The sequence below is a fragment of the Chanodichthys erythropterus genome, chromosome 4 (genome assembly GCF_024489055.1).
Source record: "Chanodichthys erythropterus isolate Z2021 chromosome 4, ASM2448905v1, whole genome shotgun sequence".
NCBI classification, from domain to species: Eukaryota; Metazoa; Chordata; class Actinopteri; order Cypriniformes; family Xenocyprididae; genus Chanodichthys; species Chanodichthys erythropterus.
The window spans coordinates 35147839-35165346 of NC_090224.1; the positions used below are offsets into that span (position 1 = coordinate 35147839).

The window sequence follows — 17508 nt, forward strand, 5'->3', positions numbered from 1 at the left end:
AGCCAGCCTCTTTTGCAATGACCTTTTGTGTCTTGCCCTCCTTGTGCAAGATGTCAATGGTCGTCTTTTGGACAACTGTCAAGTCAGCAATCTTCCCCATGATTGTGTAGCCTACAGAACTAGACTGAGAGACCATTTAAAGGCCTTTGCAGGTGTTTTGAGTTAATTAGCTGATTAGAGTGTGGCACCAGGTGTCTTCAATATTGAACATTTTCACAATATTCTAATTTTCCATGCCACGCTTCATTGCTGCAGTAATTCAGGCAAAAGGAGCCCCAACTATTATTGAGTGCTGTACATGCTCATACTTTTCATGTTCATACTTTTCAGTTGGCCAAGATTTCTAAAAATCCTTTCTTTGTATTGGTCTTAAGTAATATTCTAATTTTCTGAGATACTGAATTTGGGATTTTCCTTAGTTGTCAGTTATAATCATCAAAATGAAAAGAAATAAACATTTGAAATATATCAGTCTGTGTGTAATGAATGAATATAATATACAAGTTTCACTTTTTGAATGGAATTAGTGAAATAAATCAACTTTTTGATTTCAGATAAACTTTATCTTTATGGTATAAAAGGGTTAGTTCACCCAAAAATGAAAATTCTGTAATTTATTACTCACCATCATGCCGTTCCACACCCATAAAAGCTTCATTAATCTTCGGAACACAAATTAAGATATTTTTGTTGAAATCTGATGGCTCATTGAGGCCAATGACATTTCCTGTCTCAAGATCCATAAAGGTACTAAAAACATATTTAAATCAGTTCATGTGAGTACAGTGGTTCAATATTAATATTATAAAGCGACAAGAATATTTTGGTGCGCAAAAAAAAGAAAAGAAAAAATAATTATATAGTGATGGCCGATTTCAAAACACACCTTCAGGAAGCTTCGGAGCATAATGAATCAGCGTGTCGAATCTGCGGTTCTGAGCCCCAAAGTCACATGATTTCAGCAGTTTGACGATTTGACGCAATCCAAATCATGATTCGATACACTGATTCATAACGCTCTGAATCTTCCTGAAGCAGTGTTTTGAAATCGGCCATCACTAAATAAGTTGTTATTTTGTTTTTTTGGCGCACCAAAAATATTTGTGCCACTTTATAATATTAATATTGAACCACTGAACTCACATGAACTGATTTAAATATGTTTTTAGTACATTAATGGATCTTGAGAGAGTCATTGCTGGCTATGCAGGCCTCACTGAGCCATCGGATTTCAACAAAAATATCTTAATTTGTGTTCCAAAGCTCATTGAAGGTCTTATGGGTGTAAAACGGCACGAGGGTGAGTAATAAATGACATTATTTTCATTTTTGGGTGAACTAACTCTTTAAATTCATTTTAGCAGCTTTCTAGTGGTTCTTATTTTAATATATCGCCAAAAAAAAGTGTCCTTTTATTTTTTTTTAAATAACCTATTAAAATAATGTTCCCAGCAGCTTAAAGTAGCCACAGACGTTATTTTACTCATAAATTAAAAACTATCAGGGAGAAATTGCTAAAACCACCTTTCTGTTCTAAACCTTGGAAATAATTCGGTATAAATAGCACATTATAGTATTAGAATTAAGTTTTAAATGTTATCAATAAAAATAAAAATATAAAGAAAGGTCAGGTCAGACATGTGCCAATAACTGTATCACAAGTCGCCTGATTTCTCAACTGCTGAATGATAATGAACACATCGCGCTGAGACAATGGTGTGACGGTGATTCTTTCTTGTGATTGGCTGAAGAGACGAACGAAACCACTGGCGTCATCTGATTTGACTCTCCACTGACCAATCAGCGCACGCTGGGGGAGGTGCTAAGGCCACCTGGTCAAGTTCCCAAACATCATGCAAAAAATATAGATGTTAAATCGTGCGCGTGCAAGTGGTGATACTGATCGCATAACGAGTACAAGAAGTCGAAAGAAATGTCAGTTTATTAGACCGCGTGAATGCGTGTTTTTATGTTCGTCTGTTGTAAATACAAATAAAAGCATTTGCCAAAGCAAAGACAAGCAACGAGCTCTATGCGTTTTTAAATTCCTTTGAAATTAGTCGACTCGTGATTTAAGAATGGATCCGTTGTTATATTTGGGTGGGTTAGTAGTTTTGTTTTTGTTATGGATTAAAGTGAAGGGCTTGGAGTACGTGATAATACACCAGAGATGGATCTTCGTTTGCCTCTTTCTCCTCCCCTTATCCGTCATCTTTGATGTGTACTATTACCTGCGAGCGTGGATCATCTTCAAGATGTGCTCAGCGCCAAAGCAGCACGACCAGCGCGTCAGAGACATCCAGAGACAGGTAACATGCTGGATCTTAGTATGAGCGTGGGGTTTTTATACTGTACTTTCATATCCAATGTAATATGCATTGCACTAAAGCAAATTAGGATCTGATTGCATATTTCTGTCAAATATTTATTCAGCACATCAGTGAGGCTGATAATGCATTCTGCATACAAATTAGAAATGCATGCAATACTACTAATGAATATACATGAAAACATTATTAAAGGGATAGTTCACCCCAAAATAAAACTTCTGTCATGATTTACTCACTCTCAAGTTGTTCCAAACCTGTATGAATTTCTTTCTTCTGCTGAACACAAAAGATATTTTGAAGGATGTCTGTAAGCAAACAGTTGATGGACCCCATTCACTTCCATAGTATTTTTTTTTTTCCCTACTATGGAAGTCAATGGTGCCGTCAACTGTTTGGTTACTCATATTCTTCAAAATATCTTCTTTTGTTTTCAGCAGAAGAAAGAAATTCATACAGGTTTGGAACAACTTGACAGTGAGTAAATCACGACTGAAGTTTTATTTTTGGGTGAACTGTCCCTTTAAGAGAGGCAGCGAATTCTCACTTTAAAAAATGACGGTACAGTAAAAAGTAGCAAGTATGGTCTCTACAGGACACTAGGGGCGTGGCGAAAAGTTATTGACACGCCCCTTACTATTTGACATAAGGATAACAACATTGGTGCACCTGTCATGGTAACTAAAAGTAAAACATTTTAAAATCGGTTGTTGTAATTGAATTAAAGCTATTATTATTATTATTATTATTATTATAGGAATAAGTTGAAGTACTAAAGTTACTATAACAAATAAAACTAAATTAATGCTAAATAGAAATATTAAAACAACAAAAAAAAACTGACTAGTACATAACAAAATTACAGATACTAAAACTTAAACTAAAATTAAAAAGAGAACTGAAAATATGAAAATGAACTAGAAATGAAAGCTAATTCAAATAAATATAATATATACTAAAATAACATTGAGGTGCACAAATATGAATTTGTCAAACTGATTTAAAAATAGACTAATTACACTTTTGGTCTCTACTGAATCAAAATGAACTTAAAATTACTTGAAACATACTGTTTGTGGAAGTATGTGAAAGATATACAAAGTATTGCTACTGTTTCATTGTGGTTATTGCTGAATCAATGTAAAAAATGATTAAGAATGCATAAACTTGATGAGACTTTGATGCAATTTAATTTTAATAAAATGCGACGATTTCAATTTTCCAGGTGCGAGAATGGAAAAAAGATGGAAAAAATAAGAAATATATGTGCACGGGTCGTCCAGGATGGCTGACTGTGTCCCTCAGGGTGGGAAAATACAAGAAGACGCACAAGAACATCATGATTAACATGATGGACATCCTGGAGGTGGACACAAAACGGCAGGTGGATGTTGCCAAATATGTCTTTTTAACAGCAAAATTGTTTAGTTATCTTCTCCTCATTTAAAGTTTGGAAAGACAAGGCTTTCAGTGGACAGTAAAAATGTATGTAGACAAAATAAATAGCTGCATCGTATGTTATTCTTAAAGTTAATACAATGTAAAGAGAGGAAATTTACAATTGTTACAAGCAACAAATCAAGCATTTACTTTACCAATTTTCCAGGTGGTACGTGTGGAACCTTTAGCTAACATGGGTCAGGTGACCGCTCTGCTCAACTCTATTGGCTGGACACTGCCTGTGTTGCCTGAACTTGATGACCTGACAGTTGGTAGGTTATGAGAGAGAAAATATATATAAACAAATGTTTAAAGTGTTATTATACTTTTTCGGATATTATACATTTCATGCAGTGTGTAATATCGCTGTTTGTGAATGTAAAAGGTCTGAAAAGATCAAAGTGCACAATAAATTTCTCAAAAGAAAGAACTGATTCTGAACTGCCTGAAACGAGTCATGAGTAATTCCATTCTTACTTCCTGTACAAACCTTTTTAGGTTTGTTGAATTTTACATATATATATATTTTTAATTGTCTTTTTAAAAAGGCATCTGAAATAATAAACTAAGTGCAATGTACTGTTGTCAAAAATACTGATTTTTCGATACATATCGATACTGAAATATCTGAAACTCTTCCAATACTCATTTTCCTCAGAATAGACACACAATACCAGCTGCTCTTTCTCTCTCTCATTTCTCCGACAGCAAGTCGACACACAAACCCTCCTCACCTCACTCATTTCATTTGCTCCAGATGAATATTGTTGGTGTTACAGGGCTTTAATTTCGCCGTTGGATTGTGCATATTGCGCATAATTGTACTCATTCCCGCAGATTTTGTGCTCACACTCAAAGTGTGCACACATAAAGCCACCTCTCAGTACTAAATTTAGTTACTTTTCGCTGTTTATTGCACTTAAACTGTCAAATACACACAAAATGATGTCAAAATCTTGGTGAGTATTCACATAAACACAATCAGTATGTTTTAAGTGAACATAAACAGTTGAGAAAGAAAACGCATGTGTATCAGTATAATGGATCGTGAGTCAGGTCTTAAAGTGACAGCAGCCTAATAAACCTGCTGCCAAATTATGAGATAATATTAAAGGGGACCTATAATGCCCCTTTCACAAGATGTAATATAAGTCTCTGGTGTCTCCCGAATGTGTCTGTGAAGTTTCAGCTCAAAATACCCCACAGATCATTTATTATAGCTCGTCAAATTTTCCCCTATTTGGGTGTGAGCAAAAATACACCATTTTTATGTGTGTCCCTTTAAATGCAAATGAGCTGCTGGTCCCGGCCCTCTTTCCAGAAGAGGGTGGCACTTTATCAGCTCGTGCTTCGGTTGCTCAACAACAACAAAGCTGGAGAATCTCACACAGCCAAAATGCTGATTGTCAGTAACGGTGTTCAGCCAACTGCAGTTGTAGCAGAAGCCTGGAAGAGTTTGGTTTGTGTTGTCGACACGTCAAGAAGATGCTGTTTTCGGCGCTGTGAAAGCAAATCCACTTTGCATGCACTTCCAAAGGAAAATTACGGCATTGTTACTGTTTGTATCACTGTGCTGAGGAAGCCTCCCGAGCTGAATTTCAGTCATTTTGGTAAATTTGCAGGAAAAAGTATGTGAACCCTTGCACATGCATTGAATATGTGCATAAATTCAAGAACAAATGCACATAAAGGGTTCACATACATTTCTCATCATCTGTGTGTTACACCTAGGTATGCTTGTTTTTTTTTACCAAGTCTCAGATTACAGCAAACTCTCATTTTTGTGGCATCTAGATCCATTTGGACATTTTCTATTCAGCACACAGTAACACTTCTCTCCATTTAGATGAAGATTGTAAATCATCTCTGACCTGAATAATCTCTCCCTCTCTTTGCTCCACAAGGGATTTGTTTAATGTCTCTGAGCACTTGCAGATATTCGCTTTCTTTAAATGGAGCATAACTTTCTCTCCTGATCAATATTATATGCCATGTGTGGTGCATCAGAGGCCGCTCCTAACTAGGTTATGGATGAGCATAGTCCCTGTTTCAATGAGGCAGATTAGATTAGGGCGGATACGGGTCCTATTGCTGAAAGTGTTTATAGATCCCAGAAAAGAGCGCTCATCGGTGGAGAAATGTTTTATACTGACTCTCCTTCAAATTCATTTGTAATTCTGTTGAGACACAGTGCTTAGTAATAAGACATGGGAAAGGTGTGTTGTGTTTGTAAAGTGTTGGACGATAGGAGGCCACATGTATTGATTCCTGTATCTTTGAAATGGTAAGCACCATATCAAAGCAATAGTTTTATGCAATACCATTTTTAAAAGCAGTTTAGAGCTGTGCATCTGTAATCAAAGGTCAGTTATTTGGACTTTTGATCCTTCCTTTTTAGCTCCCAGTTGGCACTTTTCCCAAATAGGGTATAATTTGATGTCCTGTTACTTTAAAAAAGCTTAGAAGCACAAATGTTTGTGCATTTTGAATCTCAATCCATTTCATGTGACACTGAAGACTGGAGTAATGGCTGCTGAAATTTCAGCTTTGCCATGAATAAAGTACATTTTAAAATAAAAATGAAATTTTTAAATAATATTTTATAATATTACTGTATTTTTTTTTTATCAAATAAACATAAATGTTGAGCATAAGAGACTTATTTCAAAAGCAATAAAAAATCCTACCAACCCCAAAACTTTTGAACAGTAGTGTATGTACTAGTGTATGTAGTGTCCATTTTTTTAACCTTTATTTAACCATGAAATAAAACTCCTGAGATTTAAAATGTGCTAAATCATGCTAGCAATGTGCTAAGTTGTGTTAGCAACATGTTAACAACATGCTAGTAATGTGTTAAATCAAACTAGCAGCAATGTTAAATAATGCTAGCAACATGTTAAATCACGCTAGCAGTGTGTTAAATCAAACTAGCAGCAATGTTAAAACGTTAGCAACATGAAAAATTGTGCAAGCAACGTTAAATCATGCTAGCAACATAATTTATGCTAACAACATGCTAAATCAAACATCATGCATTCAACATTCTAGCAACATGTTAAATCATGCTAGCACTGCGTTAGCAACATGTTAAATCATGCTAGCACTGCGTTAGCAACATGTTAAATCATGCATTCAACCAAAGACTATAGAATAACACAAGACGTGTCACTCGTATTGTTTTGAATGGGAGAAAGTGCAACGCGCAAGTCCCGCCTTCTAAATAAGGGCAAATCACTGTCTGGTAAAGTCATCGTGTCAGTGCAGTGGCCGTTAAAAGCTCCGGTTCCTATAGAAACAGTCAGACGCGCACCTCCAAAATGAGGCACAAGAGACGCGCATTTAGGTCTGCGCATGCGCATTAGCTTGATCCAGCCTGAAAAATACAGTTTTTTATCATGATTCCAGCATTTGGAAACAAAATTTATTGTTGTTGTTAGATTTCATTGGGGATTACAAATATGAAATTTAACCGAAAGCTTGACAAACAGCTTTGGAGACTTTGATGTTTCCCCATTCAAAGAGATAGGAGCTGCACTTGCATGCCCGAGAGGCATTTCAAAGATGGCCGCCGAGTGAAATGACTTGTCTTAAAGGGACTTTGATTCAACATGCTAGCAATGTGCTAAATCATGCTATCTACATGTTAAATCGTGCAAGCAATGTTCTAATTGTGCTAGCGACATGCTAGCAATGTTAAACCATGTTAGCTACATGTTAGTTAGGTGCTAAATAATGCTAACATGTTAAATCACGTTCGCAACATGCTAATATGCACCCTATCTATCTATCTATCTATCTATCTATCTATCTATCTATCTATCTATCTATCTATCTATCTATCTATCTATCTATCTATCTATCTATCTATCTATCTATCTATCTATCTATCTATCTATCTATCTATCTATCTATCTATCTATCTATCTATCTATCTATCTATCTATCTGTTTTTCTAAGAGACTATTGCCTTCAAAATATTCAAACTTTAAACTTTAAATCTACTTTAAAATTCAAACTTCTTCAAACTTAAAACCTTCAAACTTCAAGCTTTTAATTCTTTTCAAACTTTTTCAAGCCAACCTCAAAGTTTGTCATCAAACTTTACTCATCTAGTTTATCTTGTCATTTTATCATTTCATGATCTACAGTATCAAAAGCTTTAGATAAATCGATAAAAAGAGCAACTCTATGTTTCTTATTGTAATGAAACCATTAGATAATCGCTTTTGTTGTACTATATTTTTCTAAAATAATATATATTATCAATGTATTTTTTAGGCTATTTATTGTGTCATCCCCCATCAAGTGTCTCTCATGATTGTCTCATGCTTTGTTCAGGTGGGCTGGTAATGGGAACAGGCATTGAGTCTTCATCACACATCTACGGCCTGTTCCAGCACATTTGTGTGGCCTTTGAGCTGGTGTTGGCTGATGGAAGTCTGGTCCGCTGCACTGAAGTGAGTCAATTCTTACAGACTATATAAATACACACAATCGCACACACACAGTTGCATATTAAAAACCTTTATTAAATCAAAATTCTTGTGCGCAGAAAGAAAACTCTGACCTGTTCTATGCGGTTCCTTGGTCCTGCGGTACTCTGGGGTTCCTGGTTGCGGCGGAGATCCGGATAATTCCAGCTCGAAAATGGGTGAAGCTTCGTTACGAACCTGTACATGGTTTGGATGATATATGCAAGAGATTTGCAGAGGAATCGGCCAATAAGGAGAACCAATTTGTGGAAGGACTGCAGTACTCACGGGACGAGGCCGTGATTATGACGGGAACCATGACAGATCATGCAGAGCCTGACAAGGTGATAATGAATATTCTGTAATACAAGTAATCTGATTGGTTTTTCTTAGTACTTTTTCTATGGCTTATTTATGGAAGCTTGTTTCTGCAATGCATTAAAAAATAAAAAAATATAATTGCGAATTCTGCAAAAAAAGTCTGAATTGCAAGTGATAAACTCACAATTCTGAGGAAAAAAAGTCAGAATTGCATGTTAAACAATATTTAGAAAAAAATTCTGAATTCTGTTAAGCTTGCAATTGTGAGAAAAAAGTCAGTGTTTAACTCAAATCTGAGGGAAAACTTTTTAAACGTTTTAAACTTGTAATTCTGAGGAAAAAAAAGGTCAGAATGCAGTGTTAAACACACAAGTGTGATAAAAAAGTCAGAATTGTGTTAAACTAACAATTCTGAGAAAAAAGTCAAAATTGAGTTTTTTTAACAAAATTTGGAGAAAAAGTCAGAATTGAGTGTTACACTCGCTATTCTGAGAAAAAAAAGCCAGAATTCCTTATTAAACTCACATTCCCGAGGAAAAAAGTCACAGTTGTGAGATATAAACGCGCAGTTGCAGGAAAAAAGTCAGAATTGAGTGTTAAATTCACAATATTGAGAAAAAGAGTCCAAATTCCGCATTAAACTCAAAAGTCTGAGGAAAAAAGACAGAATTGAGTATTAATCTCGCAATATTGAGAAAAAAATTCAGAATTTTGTTACAAACTCCCAATTCTGAGAAAAAAAGATAGAATTGAGTGTCTAAAAAAAGTTAGAATTTTGTTAAATTCACAGAATTGAGTTTTAAACTTTTAATTCTGAGAAAGTCAGAATTTATCGTTAAACACACCATTTTGATCAAAAGTCTGAATTGAGTGTGAAACTTGCAATAGTGATAAAGTCAGAATTGTTAGACTAACATTTCTGAGAAAAAAAAAGTAAAAATTGAGTTTTTTAAAGGGGGGGGTATCAAACACAGTTTCTGCCAATCTCATGTTAATCTTGAGTACCTATAGAGTAGTAGTGCATCCTTCATATCTCCAAAAAGTCTTTAGTTTAATCATATTTATAAAAGATACATACGCTGTACCGAGTAATTCTGAAAACAGCCGAACGCCTGGAGGCGTGTCCTGTGAGCGGAGCTAGAGTCACGAGTATGCGCCGCTTTTGTGTAGAGATCGTCTACAAGCTATCAATGGTCAGCTAAACAACTGTATTTAAACACACAATACACCATCGCATTATCCCTGGATAACTTTTGAATCGCTATAATGAATATAGCATATGAATGATGAATAATGAATTTATTCATTCACTACGTTCGTGTTGTTTACATTATATGCACTTAGGCACCTATTGCCAACAAAACGGACATCTGAAGCAGTTTTACTCTCCACCCGCGGTTCCGACTCATGACCGGGATCATTACCGCTGTGACCGCTCCATCCTTCAGTTTCAAACGATCTGTAAATCCCGTGTAGAACTGGGCCTTGTTTATGAAACCATAAGCGCCGATCCTGAGGGCTCGAGCATCCACGGAAAAACAAAAGATATTCTCCATTCATTTTAACCAATACAAAGTGATTGTAACTATCAGTTTCTATGGTTATTTTAATGATAAATATCGAGAGCGCATCAATGTAATGCTTGAGCACAAAGATCCACTGAACGCTGGGTTCTTTGGGAAACAAGGTTATCTTTCCCTCACAACCAAAAACACACTTCTTACTTTGGCAATTACCTTTTTAATTTTTTTATTCTGTGGCAGAAATTAGCTTCCATACTCACTTGCCTGTTCTCTACATATCGGCAACTTTCTCAATGTGTTTATTATGAAAACTTTTACAATCAAACACCATTGTATTGTCATACAGATTCTTTTTCTCTCTGTCTTTCCCTTTGTCTGATCAGACTAACTGTATAGGTTACTATTACAAGCCGTGGTTCTTCCGGCATGTGGAGGGTTTCCTGAAGCAGAACTGTGTTGCAGTGGAGTACATTCCTCTCCGGCACTATTACCACAGACACACCCGCAGCATCTTCTGGGAATTACAAGTAAATCACTCCGGAAAACTGCACTCACCAACAAACTTACCCAATTATATGCTGCTTTTCGTATTTGTTTTTCAAGAAATAATAACAATAACAGAGCTCGGATATTAAATCATTTCAACTCAGACAAGTAAATAGCTAAATAAATAAGTACAGTGCCCACATGCATCACAGTCACTTTTCTAAGCCATTTTTGCACTTGCTGTCACAGTGATTTTGGCTGTGTGAAGTCACACAGGTGTCCTGGAACAGTATATTTCTTTATATCTATCTGTACATATGTTATAATTCATCTACATTGTGTCTCAACGAGTATCCCATAATACAATCATTTTTTTTGTATTCTGGTCCAGTTTAACACAAGGAGTTAAGTATACGAGTATGGTTCTCCACAGTTATGCCAACATTGTGTGTTTTGTACTATATTATGACTGGATCACTAGGGATTATATCTTCCAAGAACTGTCATCATGTTGCTTTGCATTTGGGATATTAATAATATTAGACTCTTATTGAGACAATTTATAACTTTCAGTGTGGCTTTTTTGGTTTGTGGTGTACTGTAGTACACTTAAAGTGTATCAGGAGTTTGAAACACTTAGTCAGTCACGTACTTCCTCCCCTATGGGTTGCATTAGCATTTGCATTTTTCACTTGTCCCATAAGGCATAGTTAAAGAGACAACTATTATCCTTCTCTTCCATCTTTATCAAGCCACGTCTCTCGCCCTCTCTCTGTAAACCCTTCTGTCTCACTCTCAAACATACTCACACACAGTTTTGATGCATTACTGTATATCCACTAAAGCCTTCCATTAGCTACAGGAAGCTTGTGTTGTCTGTTGATTGGCAGCACTAGTCTGACATTACTCAATAAATTATGCAGCTAAAGTGGAGATGGACAAGGTCAGGAATGTGCTTTGATTTTCAAACATAACTTTTGTGATCATAAAGAACGGTGTACATATACACTAGGGGTGTAACGGTACACAAAAATGACGGTTCGGTACGTACCTCTGTATTGAAGTCACGGTTCAGTACGGGTTTGGTACAGCAGAGTGAGAAAACAAAACATAAAATTGCTTCTTGTTCTTCTTTTTTTTATTAAACAGTGTTTTTTTTGTCATCTCAGCTAATGCCATAAACTATATACAGGAAGCCCTTTCTTGCACATTACCATAATATTAAAGGTTACAATTAAGATCAGAGCCCAAACTATTAAATTCAGTTGCTATTTATTTTTATATATAATAATCAACACTATATAATGGATATATAAGCAAATATATATTTAGTGAAATGCTCCCTCTAGTGAACTAACATGCTGTGGACACTGAATGACTTGCCTGAGGTAAATGTAATGCTACGTGAGATATTATTCTCAAGCTGATTTATTGATGTCTTTCCGCGGTTGAGAGATTACACGTAAACATGTCTATATATAGATCGTCTGTTCTTCTTCTTCTGTGCTTTTTCCTGTTGTAGTAGTTAGCAAACAGTGTTGCATTGCTGTGTGCGCCCCCTTCTGGATTGGAGTGTGGATCGCCTGTTGTCTGACTGTATGCACCGAATCGTGACGTCCGTACCGTGACGGTTCGGGACCAATACATGTACCATTACACCCCTAATATACACATATACTTAATCCTGATAACAGCACTTCCTGTAATAATCCTGTAAACATATTGATCGGTCATCCCATTTCCTTTTTGTTATCGTCTTACTCTATATCTTGTTCCCCTTTTCTTTTTCCATCTATCATCCATATAAACTTTTGTTTGCTTTTCCATCTCATTTCCATCCACCGTTCCTTGTTGTCTGTTTTTTAGGACATCATTCCATTTGGGAATAACCCATTGTTCAGGTATGTGTTTGGCTGGATGGTTCCTCCTAAGATTTCCCTGCTGAAGCTGACGCAGGGAGAGACCATCCGCAAACTGTACGAGCAGCACCATGTGGTGCAGGACATGCTGGTCCCCATGAAGCACATCAAGACTGCCATCCTACGCTTCCACAAGGACATACATGTGAGAAACCCGAACATGCACACACATATACTCAAATAAGGTGATAACTAATAGCTAATATTCTATATTATATAAGTCTGTACTGTTCTGTGCTATTTTATTATTATTTCAAAACATGCTAAAATTTCAATACAGAATTCTTTATTTATTGAAAAAAGCAGGCATCAAAATATAATTGATTTATATGAAGGTCTGTTCCAGTAATGCTCACCACAGACTTTATTTTACTCAAAAATCGAAAGTAGCTATTCTGAAAACACATTAGAAGTTCTCAAGGGAAACCATGACTCAAAAAGTGAATTCTCTTCTAGACTACAAACTGAACAGCTCTATAGCAGCCAAATTAGAACAATGTCATCAATGTAAAAAGAGCCAATATTACACACACTCACAAACATTTATATTACATTTGAACATTTCTGTTTTCCATTTTAATATATTTCAAAATGTAATTTATTCCTGTGATGGCAAAGCTGAATTTTCAGCACCATTACTCTAGTCTTTAGTGTCACATGATCCTTCAGAAATCATTCTAATATGCTGATTTAGTGTTCAGTTATTATTTGGTATTGCTTGTGCTCAATTATTAATAATGGCTCTTATTATTATCAGTGTTGAAAACTACGGAAAAGGATTAGGGCCAAGCAATAATAAAAAATAAAATCATCTCGAGATTAAAGTTGTTAACTTTCGAGAAAAAAGTCGCAATAAAATGTTGAGAATAAACTCGTTAAATTACAAGAAAAAACTTGTAAAATTTCGAGAAAAAGTCGAGATAAAATGTTGAGAATAAAGTCATTAAATTATGAGAAAAAAAGTTGTTAAATTTCGAGAAAAAAGTCGCAATAAAATGTTGAGAATAAACTCGTTAAATTACAAGAAAAAACTTGTAAAATTTCGAGAAAAAGTCGAGATAAAATTTTGAGGATAAAGTCATTAAATTATGAGAACAAATTCTCTTTTCTCGTAATTTAACAAGTTTATTCTCAACATTTTATCTCGACTTTTTTCTCGAAATTTAACAACATTTTTCTCATAATTTAACGAATTTGTTCTGGTAATTTAATGACTTTTCTCGTAATTTAATGACTTTATTCTCAACATTTTATCTCGACTTTTTTCTCGAGATTCAACAAGTTTTTTTCTCGTAATTTAACGACTTTATTCTCAACATTTTATCTTGACGTTTTTCTCAAAATTTAATGACATTTTTCTCATAATTTAACGAATTTGTTCTGGTAATTTAACGACTTTTCTTGTAATTTAATGACTTTATTCTCAACATTTTATCTCAATTTTTTTCTCGAAATTTAACGACATTTTCTCATAATTTAACAAATTTGTTCCCGTAATTTAATGACTTTATTCTCAACATTTTATCTCGACTTTTTTCTCGAAATTTAATGACATTTTTCTCATAATTTAACGAATTTGTTCTCGTAATTTAATGACTTTATTCTCAACATTTTATCTCGACTTTTTTCTCGAAATTTAATGACATTTTTTCATAATTTAACGAATTTGTTCTCGTAATTTAGCGACTTTTTTCTCGTAATTTACTGACTTTATTCTCAGCATTTATCTCGACCTTCTTCTCAAAATTTATCGAGTTTTTTCTCGTAATTTAACGAGTTTATTCTCAACATTTTATTTAGACTTTTTTCTTGAAATTTAACAATTGTTTTCTAGAAATTTAACAACTTTAATCTCAAGATGGTTTTATTTTTTTTTATTATTGCTTGGCCCTAATCCTCTTCCTTAGAAAACTGCTGAATATGTTTGTGAAAACTTTTTTTCAGGATGAATAGAAAGTTAGAACAGCATTCATTTGAAAAAAATCTTTTGTAACATTATAAATCTCTTTACTGTCAATTGAATCAATTTAATGAATAAAAATGTTGAATAAAAATATTAATATTTATTTATTTATTTTTAAAAGATCGATCTTACCCCAACATTTTACTTGTAGTGTATCACAGTTTCCACAAAAATATTAAGCAGCACAACTGGTTTCAACATTAATAATAATCAGAAATGTTTCTTAAGCAGCAAATCAGCATATTAGAAGCATTTCTGAAGGATCATGTGACACTGAAGACTGGAGAAATGATGCTGAAAATTCAGCTTTGATCACAGGAATAAATTACATTTTAAATATATTCAAATAGAAAACAGTTATTTTACAGTAATTTTGAACAAATAAATGCAGCCTTGGTGAGAATAACAGACTTTCTTGATTGACCCCACATTTTGAAGGATAGTGTGTGTGTATCTGTATATATATATTTGCTCATGGGTATGTGTGTTGTAGGTGTATCCTCTGTGGCTATGTCCCTTCGTGCTGCCCAACCAGCCGGGAATGGTGCACCCTAAAGGAGATGAAGATGAACTGTATGTTGATATTGGAGCATATGGGGAGCCCAAAGTCAAACACTTTGAAGCTAGATCATCCACACGCCAGCTGGAGAAGTTTGTTAGAGACGTTCATGGGTCAGTTATCACTTTTCCCCTTTCCATTAACTGGTAAAGACTGGCATAAATTTCAACAACCAAGCTTTGAAATGCAGTAAAATTGTCTTTGACAATAGTCGTTATTGTCATAGGGTATTATATAACACAGTACTTCCATATCTAGATTCCAGATGCTGTATGCTGACGTATACATGGAACGACAGGAATTCTGGGAGATGTTCGATGGAACATTGTATCATAAACTCAGAGAGCAGCTCGACTGTAAAGATGCATTTCCTGAAGTATTTGACAAAATCTGCAAGTCTGCAAGACACTGAATCCAGTCGAACCTGAAAGGTGTGATCAACCAAACAACCCTTTTGCTGAAGAACATGAGCAAATTGGGCCAGATACACTTAAAGCGCAAATACTCTTCTTTCTTGAAGGAACACCAGCTATGTTTCAAGTTCAATCCCCCTGACCTATGTCTATATTTGAGACAAAAAATAAAGGGCCTTATTATAACACTATTAGATTAATTTAAACAATATACAGTGCTTAACAGGTCAGTAGTTTATGGACATTCAACTGTGAATAAATAAAACTATTTTAGAATATTTTGTCTAATGATCTGTTAAGAGTCATATAAAACAATTTTACTATAAAAGAGTTACAATTGAAGCTAGTTTCCACCATGTAATAAAAAAAAAAAAAAAAAAAAAATATATATATATATATATATATATATATATATATATATATATATATATATATATATATATATAAATGATCTCACAATTCTGACTTTTTTCTTTCAATTGTGAGTTTATATCTCACAATTCTGAGAAAAATGTAGATCTATTTATAACTATATATATATATATGTATATATATAATATATATATATATATATATATATAATGTGTGTGTGTGTGTGTGTGTGTATGTATGTATATAGGCCTAGATAATATCTAAAATATCTTTAATATTTAGACAAAATCGCAATTGCTACTAGAAAAAAAGTAACAATTACATCTTTTATTTTGTAATTTGTGGTGGACAAAATCATATTCTCTATTTTCCTATATTGTGAATGTTTCGTACCTCACACTAGATGTCTTAACATTATCTAACATAATGATAATGGTGTGTTGAAAGGGATATAACATTAAAGCACTTAATATAAGCCTGGCACAATTTGAGAATGTGTTTAGCATTTGTTTTCTACCCATAATGTAACACTTATTATTATGAAACATATATTTGTACTAATTATGAAATGACTTTTGTCATTAGTACAGTTATTTTCAGTTACAAACATAAAAAATCAAAAACATTTTTTTAAATCAAAAAATCATATTTGTGGCCTTCTGAACTTGTTTTTGCTCTTTTATACTGTGTTCACAATATTCTGTATTTGTATTTTCAGTGTGCTGATACTGTGGATGTCACATACTTAGCAGACTCAACACACCCATTAAAATGAATAATTTAAACCATCTACAGTCTGTCGATATCAGTGAATTTGGCTTTGATCATCATAAAATTGTTTGGTTTTGATGGCAGTGCTTAATGTATATGGGCTGGGTTGGAGTGGATTTATGGCTGAGGAATATATTATTTGCCATAGAAAACAATCATCCGTCTGGTCCAAATTAACATTAACTGCTCCCGGTCTCTCACATTATGATAATACAGCAGTCACCTCAATGTCATATTAATTGACATCTTTGCTTCAAGAGAACATTTTTCTTTTTTTGGCAACATTATTAATATCCCCAAAAATAAAGCATCTTACAAATCTTCACTAATATCTATAATCAGTCATTAAAATGTACATAAATGATGGAAAACATTGAAGGATACAAGATATTTTCCCTCTTTCTTTCTTTATATATATAAGTTAAAGAACTAGTTTTTGTGAACATTTGCTTTACAGAATATTGTGAATCCATGGATTGTTGGCCATGTCTCCCTCTAGTGACTGAATTATACCTTTAAGTCTTTTCTTTCATGGTCCCACATGCCTATGAAACTGTAAGGTCTTCAATGAAGCTGGTGATTTTTTTTAGGAACATGTACCAAATTATCCCGGTTTTCTGAGAGAAAAAACAAAGATTAAATTATATCTATGATATAGATACACTGCTGCCCCCAAAAAGTACTTGGACACTTAAGCTACAAATTAAAAATGTGTAAATGTCTTCATAACAAAATGTAACAAATTTATTTTATATATATTTATTAGATTATGTAATATTATATGTAATAATAATATATAATATTAGCCCTTAAACAGGCAATGTGTACCACAAGATATATGATATATGATGACGTAATACTTTCTCACATGACAGTACGTTTACAACAATCAATATCCAGTAAACATCAAAATACTCTTGATCCACACAATACAATTTA

The 17508-nt window shown here is 34.1% G+C and overlaps 1 protein-coding gene across 2 annotated transcripts; it reads left to right on the top strand.

Annotated features, from left to right (window-relative positions):
- The first annotated feature begins 1886 nt into the window (after positions 1-1886).
- On the top strand, positions 1887-16588 carry dhcr24 (24-dehydrocholesterol reductase). Of its 2 annotated transcripts, XM_067384826.1 has the most exons (10): positions 1887-2309; positions 3553-3711; positions 3934-4039; positions 8109-8227; positions 8323-8586; positions 10470-10613; positions 12439-12636; positions 14948-15126; positions 15272-15444; positions 16517-16588. In XM_067384826.1, the coding sequence occupies exons 1-9, from the start codon at positions 2079-2081 to the stop codon at positions 15423-15425; spliced, it is 1554 nt and encodes a 517-aa protein (XP_067240927.1). In that variant the 5' UTR covers positions 1887-2078; the 3' UTR covers positions 15426-15444; positions 16517-16588. The 2 variants fall into 2 exon arrangements, with proteins under 2 accessions (XP_067240927.1, XP_067240926.1); XM_067384825.1 differs by lacking the exon at positions 16517-16588 and having other exon boundaries at positions 15272-15774.
- Positions 16589-17508: the final 920 nt, after the last annotated feature.

Excerpts from the sequence above, each read along its gene's own strand:
- dhcr24 (XM_067384826.1), top strand. The coding sequence starts at position 2,079 with ATGGATCCGTTGTTATATTTGGGTGGGTTAGTAGTTTTGTTTTTGTTA. Across the intron at positions 8,587-10,469 it reads ATCATGCAGAGCCTGACAAG|ACTAACTGTATAGGTTACTA; the intron begins GTGATAATGAAT and ends TTGTCTGATCAG. Across the intron at positions 10,614-12,438 it reads GCATCTTCTGGGAATTACAA|GACATCATTCCATTTGGGAA; the intron begins GTAAATCACTCC and ends TCTGTTTTTTAG.